Source organism: Bombus vosnesenskii, unplaced genomic scaffold, assembly GCF_011952255.1.
Source record: "Bombus vosnesenskii isolate JDL3184/JDL3185 unplaced genomic scaffold, Bvos_JDL3184-5_v1.1 scf7180000016262, whole genome shotgun sequence".
In the NCBI taxonomy this organism is placed as follows: domain Eukaryota; kingdom Metazoa; phylum Arthropoda; class Insecta; order Hymenoptera; family Apidae; genus Bombus; species Bombus vosnesenskii.
Window position 1 is genome coordinate 831,370 of NW_022884331.1, and position 10,783 is coordinate 842,152.

Sequence of the window (10,783 nt, forward strand, 5' to 3'; positions counted from 1 at the left end):
AGAAATAGTCCTCCTATTCCGTTTACGTTTTAAGATATAGTCGTTTATTTAATTATCGTTCCGTTCTTAACCTGGTAAAAAATATTGCATAAAAAATGACGTATACGGAAAACAAAATAAAATTCGCTTTTTATCGATATTTTTACTGCTGTGGGGTTACAATCTCAGCTAGTTTCTCGATTATTCCGATTTACGAATATCGTTGAAATATTTCCGATATTCTATAGAATTTACGCGTAAATCATTTTGAATTGCTTTTTTACAATTTTTTGATCGCTTTTTCTAAATAAAAATGGGACTAAAGGTAATAGAACTAATCAATTGACCCAGATATGACCAAGTTTTTTTACTGATATTCTCCAGAGCGATATCTATTTTAGAATGAAAAATGCATGATCTATCTAATAACTTTTATGTACTGTTACGTTTTCTCTTATATTGTACACCTACCTACGTATAATGGTAATGCGATATGTTTCCATGTGATATCGGGTATTTGCGATAATACGTACCTTACTTCCTGAGATTAACATAAAAACTACGCAGTTTTTATTTCTTTTTTTTCACTACGCCACAATTAACTATTAGAACGAATTTTATCGCATCGTTGTGTTTTATTATATTGAATAAAAGGATCTTTTCAGCAGACTCTCGATATACGTGTATAATATCAATATTTCAACATTCTCAACTAAAAGGGTCAATATGTATTGCCAATACAATACTGTTAATATTTATCGACAAACCTTATTTTCATTGAAAACCTCGAAATATTTTTTACAATATTATTGTTTGTCCGAATACTGATTATTGATTGTAAATATATTATAGCTTGTAGTATATTTTATTTTATTACACTTTATTATATTTTACTTTGCTTCATTATACTTAATCTTTATGTTGCCTTTTATCATGTCACCGTACTGTTATATCACTATATACAGCGTGATTGGTAACTGGTGGTAGAAGCGGAAAGGGGGTGATTCTACGCGAAAAAAGAAGTCGAAAATGTAGAATAACAATTTTTCGTTTGAGGCTTTGTTTTCGAGAAAATCGACTTTGAATTTCCGCTCGGTACGCGTGCACTTTATCGCATCTCGTTATAACGAATCTCACTGTAGATCGTTGTCTCGATTGACGTTAATTTTGTAATTTTTAAAATTTGTCAATTTTTCAATTTTTATTCTATATTTTCGACTTCTATTTCTTTTCCTCTAACAAAAGGTTAGATAAATTTTATGCCCTTAATACGATCTTTTTCTCAGTGGAATTAAAGCGCTTTATGACAAGAAACGAAAATTCTTTATCTAATATTTTATACTTGTACATTGTATACTTGGCTTTATCGGCTTTCTGCGGAATCTCTCTGTATTCTATACGTTGCTTTGTTTCTTTAGATCGTTGTCTCGATGGAAAAATTAAAAAAAAATTTAAAAAAAATTTTTATTCTATATTTTCGACTTCTTTTTTCGCGTAGAATCGCCCCCTTTCCGCTTGTACCGCCAGTTACCAACCACCCTGTATATTATACTTTGCTGTATTTTATTTTTCGTACATTACATAGTAGAATATATGATATACACTATTTGGTATATAACTTTTTATATAATTACAACTTTTCTAATTTATTCCATACTACTTTTTACAGTACATTCATCTAATATGGAACGAAAATGAAGCTCACATCCGCTTTGCAAATGTTACCTATTCGAAATTTAATTAACTACAAAGAACATTTGAAAGCATACATGATGTTCACATACCAAATTTCACATTAACCCTAATCCTGAAATTATGTTCGTCCCGATATAAAATATTTTATTTTTCTTCATCATATCGGTGTTTCCTTTCTGCAACGTGGTAACATTATTATTTGACTGGGTTCCGTATGAACGACATCGTCCAAGATGCCAAATGAGAACAATTCCACGCAAAACGAAGCGTTATTCTACGAAGCACACATGCTACGAGAAATTCTAAGGATAAACGAGTTGATGATGAAACAGGCTTCCTTGAACGAAGAATTCCATGGTAATACTAAAGTTTCGCCGAAGAGTTGCACCAAGAATTCCACAAACCAAAGTAATTGTTCTGTAGAAAAATTTGTCGACGAAACACACGAAATACATTTTCAAATGACATCGAGTGTCTCTTCGCTGCAAGAGGAAGATGTTTCTTCAAGTACCACTGTGTTTAAGATAGATTCAAAGACATCTTTCAAGAAAACGGTATCCGGAAGTAATCAATTTTCTGAACCCGTTAATTCTTCGAGAAAAGTCACATCTCCTAAACATTCTTTGGATAAAGGTAATCAGCTCTTCGAAACAAGCGTGGAAATTAATGTTGGATTAGGCCTTCTCGATCCAACGACGCGAGAAAACTGCGTTGGTTCTTCTTTGCAGGAAGAAGATAAAGTTTCTTCGAAAAGAATACGAAATGTAGAGGATAGAGCTATTGGAGGTACGCTTTTCAGTTATCCTTTGGAATTAGTGGAAATTTTCTCGAATAAGAAAGGAAGAAGCAGTGAGAATAATTTAGATACAGGACTCGATATAAATCAACAAACGTGTTCGATGAGAGTTCTTCCAAAGCAAGATGACGAAGAGTTTAATATCGTACCCGAGAAAAATCAGATTCCATCGAAGATAAAGTTGAATATATCGAAGAAAGAAATGCAAACGATCGATAGGAAAAATGTGGGAAGCGTCAAGCGTGGTGATAATGTTGAGCAAATTTCTCGGAAAAGATACACGCAGGAAAGTGATCAGAACAGTGATGATCCGCAGAAGAAAAGCATCAAAACAAATTGTTTGAATAATGGAAGTTCCCAGAAAGGATGTAGACAGGAAAATGTAATTAGTGGAGATTTACAGGAAAGTCATGGGCCGAAGAAAGATGAAACTAGTGAAAATTTTCAGGCAAAATATACGCATGAAAATTGTCGAATGAATGAAAATTTCGAGAAAGAATGCGCTGCACATAATGTTCTAGTTAGTGGAGATTTTCGAAAAAAAAACATACATGACAATGGTCTAATTGACGCAGATTTGCAGAAAGAATACATACAAGAAAATAATCAAACTAACGAAGGTTTTCAGAAAAGATGTAGGCAAGAAAATAGTATAGCTGGTGGAGTTTCCAAGAAAAATATGTCAGAAAATATCGCGTTTAAATCACCCGAAGACCGAGAAAATCGTATTGTTAACACAAGTGGCGCAGAAATTGGAATAATGCAAATGAATGGACAAAATTACTTAGACGAAGATTCTGCATCTACGTCGGAAAAGATTCAAATTAATCACGATGTAAATTTGATTAGAATCGTCGATGCGATTGAAAAACCGTGTATAGAGGAAAAGATTGAGAAAAGAAACGTAGAGAATGATATCGACAAATTTGAAGTGTCTAACGATACGCAAAAATATAACGCGAGACAGTCTATTCGTTCGAAATCGTTCAGTCTAAATCATCTGTCTACTTTCGAAAATGACGTCGAAGTATTAAAATTACAAAAATCGTTTGTCGAAGGTGACGATCCTAACACCATCGAAGACGTACATTCTTTGGAATGTAACAAAGATATGCGTAATATTGTTTCATCTGAAGAGGAGGATTTATCAGCAAGAAACGAAGAAAATAACGATGATAAATCAAATAATATTCATTCAATTCCTGCTCTGTCAAGAGTGACAAAAAGTCACGATCTTTTTGCTAATGAAAATTGCTGCAAATTCTTGAGTTCCAGTTTTTCAAAGAGCACTGAATTAACAAATGATGCAACAACAGAGACTGGAGAAAAAAACGTTTTAATTGAGGAAGAAACTTCCGAAGAAAAGCATCGAAACGTCGTTGATTCAATTCCTCTGTCACAGAATTTGAATAATACAGAAAAATTCTGTACGAAGAATGGCAACCTCGATGCCAGTGAAAACTCAGATTTCTCAAAACTTCATGAATCTATCGTTAACGTTGACTCTGCACATGTGGATGTTTCGTCTACATTTGAGAAGGAAGATCAAAATGTGAAAGGAAAATGTCAAAAAAATAATTTGAAGATCGATTCGCGCAAATTAGACGCATTTGGTGACAGTGCGACTAAACAGCTTTCCATGAACTCGAACGAAAGCAAAGCTTCGGAAACAACGTTGCAGCATAACGAATCTAAGGATCTCGGAGATTCAAGAAATTTATCATCCTCAGAAAGCATAAATCATTTGAAAGAAAAATCAAATCTTCAAGGAAAAGATGCGGACGTAGACTCGTCGAAAGAGAACAAACTCAAGACAATCGCTGAGAAGCAAGAAAATCAGAAAAGTAATGATACCGATAAGGATGTAACTGTCGACGATAAAAATTTGTCGTGTAGCGAAACTGTTCCATCGTCGATAATCAACGACAAAGATATAGAGGAACGAGATTCTGCAGATTTTGATAAGGAAATTACGAGAATCGCGATTAACGATAACAATGATGAAATAGCTATGCGAAAATCGAAACGAGATAGTATCAATTACGAGGATATGAACGTATGTAAAATGTTGACGAAGATTCACGAGAATTTGAAGAGCAATTGGCAACGAATGGGACGGCTTCGGATGAGATTAGAAGTCCCAATTTCGATAGAATCTGTCAATCCGACGTTGATGTTACAATTACTGGACAAAACCATCACTAGGTATCAAATAAAAATGAACGAACGTTTCTTTCGAAATATTAAAATTGTTTCCCGTCGATTAGATGATTTTTAAAGCTTTTGGTCAATTTTTATTAAACTTCGATCTTTTTGTTAAAGAACGCAAGGACATAAAAAATGTCTATTTACGTTGATTCTACTTTTGGAACAGCTTAAAAACTTATGCTAAACAGGTGCAAGATTTACATTCACGATTCGAACGATAGCCACGAAGCTGAATTGCAAATGGCTAACCTACTGGCGAAACACGTTGCCCGGATGATAAAAATTGTAAAAATTCTTACGATAACTTTAAAAAATCAAGGTTTGTTTATATGTTTCTGGAAAATCTATTTGATGTAATTTAAAAGTTAATTAGTCGTTGATTTTTAAACACGATAAAATTTGTATTACAGAACGACGCGTCGACCAAATGCAATTAGAATTACTTCAAAAGCGTTATGTTAATAAAAAAGTAGTATTTAAAATATACGAATACCATTTTGCTGCTATTCTTACTTCTAAACAATTGTTTTTTCATAAATTTATAGAGGTTTATTTTGAACGAAACGATTTTAATTTCAAGATATTGGGTGGCAGAAATATTTTGTTACATCGAATATATTTCACGTTTGGTGAAACAAGTAATGTTCGAGAATGAAGAGAAAGAAAATGTTAAAAGTTTAGAAAGACGTAAAATGCCACGTCGTATAGTAAACAGCTCTTCTATTAATGACGCCAAGTAATTTTATAACAGATTTAAATAAATAAATATAAATATACTAAATAAATACACAGAACTATTATACTCGGATATAAAATCGAACAAGTCTCGTTCTTGTTCATTTCTTCATGAGCTAATGTTTCAAAAACTCTTATATTATTATATAGATAAAATACATGTTCGATGATTATTTGTACGCGAAGATCTTTAAACATATTGTTTCTATACATTCTATAAAGGATAGTCTATACAAATATTTCAAGTTATAATCTTGTCCTCGGTATAATCAGGAAAAAATGATGGAGGAAGAAAATAGATGATAATCATTGCTAAGTAGTATTATTTATAAAATGCCACTTAACAAATGTTAACACACATTTCAGACAAACAACTGGTACTGTTCGCACAGGAAATATAAAATCAGAGCTTGTGAAAAAGGAAAGCATTGTGGAGACTCAAATGTCGGTAGTTTCGAATTCCGTGAATTCTTTGAAACAGTGCAATTTCACGAAACGCTTAAGCCCTGGAAGATGTGTGGAAAAAGAAAAGCATCTGTATGAAGCGCAGACAACTGTTACCGATAAAAAAATAGCCGACAATTATCGCCATGCAGAGAAAGGGGAACTACCAAAAAAGATAGCGTTGAGTACGAATTCAAATCAGTGCAAACAATCGATGTCTCGTCAGAAGCAACGTGCTTCTAGTAATCAACAACCAGCTTGGAGGCCAGGAGGTGCGGTCAAAATTCCTATTTTTAACAGTGCAACCACGTTGAGCCAGAAAACTCGTCCAGCGATACATGTCAGAGAAAAAACGTATCCGGAAAATGCAAAGTAAATAATATATTTTTCCCTATCTAATAGAAAATATTGAAGAATTTCATAGCGAGAAAAACACTTCTAGTGGTTTAGGAAAATTCTGAGTCTAATGTTGTAACGTGAAAGTACTCACATTTATAATTTTGTATTAATAATGATCTTTCATTTCTCCTTGATCCTTGGATCAAAAGTAGGTCAATTTTGACTTAACGATAATTCATGCTTCTTATTTTCTATGTTATATTCGATTTAGTTATTCGAATCAATGTCTTTAAAATAAGATAATTGATTCATTATTTTTAATAAATGTGTTAAACTTAATAGGACGTCTGCGCATAAACGAGGAGCTTCGATGGACCATATACTTGTAAAGACAAATCTTACGAATGTCGAGAAAACTATAGACGATAACGGGAAACGAACGACGAAGATGTCCAATCACATCCAGTAAGAATTTATTATACAGGGTGGTTGGTAACTGGTGGCACAAGCGGAAAGGGGATGATTCTACGCGAAAAAAGAAGTCGAAAATATAGAATAACAATTTTTCGTTTGAGGCTTTGTTTTCGAGAAAATCGACTTTGAGTTTTCGCTCGGTACGCGTGCACTTTATCACGTCTCGTTATTTTTCCATCGAGGCAACGATCTACAGTGAGATCCGTTATAACGTACCGCACGCGTACCGAGCGGAAATTCAAAGTCGATTTTCTCGAAAACAAAGCCTCAAACGAAAAATTTGTATTCTATATTTTCGACTTCTTTTTTCGCGTAGAATCACCCCCTTTCCGCTTGTACCACCAGTTACCACCCTGTATATATTTTTTTCTGCTTAACTAACTACATTGTTTACATGAAACTTTTTGTTTCCTTTGAAAAGAATCATAGCGTCTGCTAAAGACAATATTTCTCACTCTTCCTTATTATATCTTGTTTACACAATTTAGATTCCTAAATTTTCAATTACATTTAGTGTGTGATATAATAAAAATACTTTAACGTTAACGAAAATTACTCATCTAGAGAAGAGAAACATGGACGAGTAGGAAATGAATTTAAGAAGAAACCGTCTACCGAGGTATATCCACACAAAGATACTGTTCCTAAACTGACCATTAACATTTTAAAAACGACAGGCAAAAGAAGTAGCACAAGCTTGAAGGCTAGTCCCAGAGCGAAATCAAAACCGAAAACATTGCGACATCCATCAAAAAAATTTAGTGAATCGGAAAGGACTGCCTGGGGCATAAAAAATTACACTAACGCGTCAGTGTGTGACATTATTAATAAAAGAATCACAAGAGAATCGGAAATTCTTCGAGCACTCGAAAAAATTATTAAAGCTACGCCAGAAAAGAACAAAGGAAAATATATTGAGAAACCAACGTACTGTTATAAAAATCAAGCTCAAGGGGAAACAAACGATGTTTTCAAACAACCGAATGAACCGATCGCAGTTAAAGAAGAAATGAAGATTAACGAGGAGGAGCCTACGAGGGATATCGATTTTGAGCAATATAAAAAAAGTCAGTTAAACGAAGTACAGTTGAAGGAAAAGTTTCAAGAAGATCATCAGATAGCGAAGAACTTTTCAGAGAATCTTCCTGAAAATTTTTCGATACCAATTATGCCAAAAAATGTTATTCCTGTTCTAAATACGAGCGTTGAAGAAAATACTAAAAATGTTGCAACAAACGAACATTTCGAACATTTCCAGTCAAAAGCTCAGTCAAGCGTTGCTTTAGGAACTACTACGAGTTGTATTGTGGATATTAATTCGAGCTCAGTTGATAGTATCAAAATAGAAGCTACGAAATCTTGTCAAACTTCTTCCAACGCTATTTCTTCACCAGATATTTCAGAACTAAAACAAAAAAGTGAAAAATCCAAAGAGAACGACACTTGTCAAGAGAATAACACTTTCTTCCTCGATAATAACAGAAAGCGACAGAAATGTGATAGTGCGGGGTCGAAGATCCTGAATAATCCATCGATTATGAAAAAGGAGAAAACGAGAATAAACTCTCATGCAGTATCATTGAGCATGTTAAAGGAATTCCTTTGTGATCAGGGTATCGACGTTGATTTGGTAAATAAAGCTGAAAGATATCTAAAGGATAAACAGAAAACTTGCAAAAGTTTAAAAAAGAAATCTATCAGCTTCGCGGATGTACCTTCTTACATAGAACATAATCGACATTTTGAAAAAAAGACGATTTTGAAGGAAGAGCATTCTTGGGAGGAGAAATTGGACAAAAATATTGAAGAAGATATTGAGAAGGATTTAAGAAAAACTATCGGAAAATCTGAAACTTTTATTAACGATGAGGAGAATTTAAATGAAGTTCCTTTGCCAAAAACGAAAGATATTGCTACGTGTACAATTATAAACAATAACGACGCCTATTCTCAAACGGTTATCCATTGTAAGATATCCAAATGTTTGCAGTCTACTCCTGAGAAGGACGCTTTAACGTCGATAGAATTGCAAGCTACGGGGACGCAAACGGAAGTGGAAGGAAGAAACGCGTGTTCAATGACAGAGTCGCTTAACTGCAGTTCCCCAAAAGCGTTAGGAAAGTCGTATGTTTGCAAGTCTGTAACTATCGAACATGTAACTGAACTTAAGAAGAAAGATTTAGGATCGAAAATGCATAAAGACTCAGAAAATTCCAAATCACAAAACGATTTGCACAAAGATTCCAAAAATGTTTCTACAAAATCTATCGATATAGAGTCTACAGACATTGAAGAGACGAATAAAATTGAGAAACATTCATCGAAAGAGTGTTCTGGAGCGTTTGAAAATTTATTAAATCAGATGCGCGAGGAATATAATGAATCTTTACCGAATTATAAAAAGGATGACGCGGTGGATGAACTACGTTTCAACGAATCGAAAATATCATTAACATCCAACAGTTCGTCTATGATAATTAAGGGAGAAAGTAAAGAGGAAGGTCAGTCTCCTGTTAAAATAGTTTCCAGTGGAATAGTAGCTGCCCTTCAAGTGGCCGTCATCAGAGCTCGGAACGTGTACAAAGCCCTTGACATCTATAAACGAAGATTAAGCAACGATCTGAAGAAACGACATAAAGAATCGAGACGAAAAGAGAAGATAAGCAAAGTTTGTAAAACGTGCGAGGAGGAATCGAAAAGCGTGTCGAGAAGCAGCAGCGTGGTGAAGATCATTTTGCAAAAAAGAGACGACAGTAGAAAGGCCGTTATCGAAGTATTTAAGAATCTCAGACAAGCGGAAGTTACATCAGCGTTAAGCGAAATATGCTTGGATCGTCATAGCGATGTCAACAGCGAATCTGAAGAAGACAGTTTTGAGTCTGTTGTTAATTTATCAACGAGTACTTCCTTCAGTGAAGTCAGTTTTAAAACAGTCGACCTGGGAATTCCGAAAAGGTCGTCCAGCAGCGTTGTTTTAAGAGACGTGGGATCTTTGATGGGATTTTTGATAAGCAAGATCGATGATGTAACGTTCGGGAGAATTGAGTGTGTTACAAAAATATCGAATACATGCGAGCCAGAGTTTTGCGGAGATATGAGGATGGAAGTTGTGAAAGTGGAAAGACGAGTTTCAGTATTCTCAACAGAGAGTTTATTGATTTTAGTTTACGGCATGTTGTGCTCTGTCGTTTTCTGGTGTTTAAATTTTACCATTAGCTGCGAGGTCTTATGATTTATGGGGTCGCTTTGTGTTGTATTGTTCATTTATATCGTTCTTTTCCTGTTCGATTTTGTGAATGTTGTATCGTTAGTTCTTTTGTATACGCTTTATATACATTTAGTCTATTGTTAATTACAAAATTTAACAAAAAATAATTTTGTTAAGCAAATGATTGAATTAAAAACATTTAATTAATATTAAGTAAACTTTTCATTTAAATAAAATCGAAATAAGATAATTATACCATCATATACGTCATTCTACGGATAAAAAATGCATAAAAGATAAGACAATATCATTTATTGGTAGACATTATTAAATATACAAAACTATTTCTTGCTTGTAACAGTATATACCATACATATCAAATAACTCACGAATTAGCGATACACGCTTGGAAACACAGATACTTAAATTTATTAAAAAACAAATGTGCATCAAAATTGAAAAAAAGTAAGGACTACAAATTACGTAATGTGATATCATAATTAATGATAATTAATAATATAATATTTTTTTAAATATCACAATATATAATCACATTCTAAATATACATAATTATTAATTTTATATATAAAAATACACCTGATAATAGAGTAATGGGAGCCAAAAGGAATTCATATTACTAAATTGCGGTTGTTTATGCATTTATAAAATATACAAACTAAAGTGCACCTTATAATATTTAGTAGGTGAAATGAACCTCTAATTAGATTCTATTTCTTTAATATATTCATAAAGTAAAATATTTGTATTCTTAAAAATTATATAAAATATGAATTTCTCCAACAAACATCTACAGCCTAGATATTACTACACATAATTTTCATTCATTACGCGTTTAGAACGAAAGCATTTAGAATTTTTATATTATATTAATTTTCGTGACTGAT

General features: G+C 33.4%; 1 protein-coding gene across 1 annotated transcript; it reads left to right on the plus strand.

Annotated features, from left to right (window-relative positions):
- The first annotated feature begins 1,545 nt into the window (after nt 1–1,545).
- On the plus strand, nt 1,546–10,736 carry LOC117241963. Its single transcript, XM_033508271.1, has 5 exons — nt 1,546–4,745; nt 5,224–5,414; nt 5,780–6,229; nt 6,539–6,661; nt 7,202–10,736. The coding sequence occupies exons 1-5, from the start codon at nt 1,908–1,910 to the stop codon at nt 9,900–9,902; spliced, it is 6,303 nt and encodes a 2,100-aa protein (XP_033364162.1). The 5' UTR covers nt 1,546–1,907; the 3' UTR covers nt 9,903–10,736.
- The last annotated feature ends 47 nt before the right edge of the window (nt 10,737–10,783 follow it).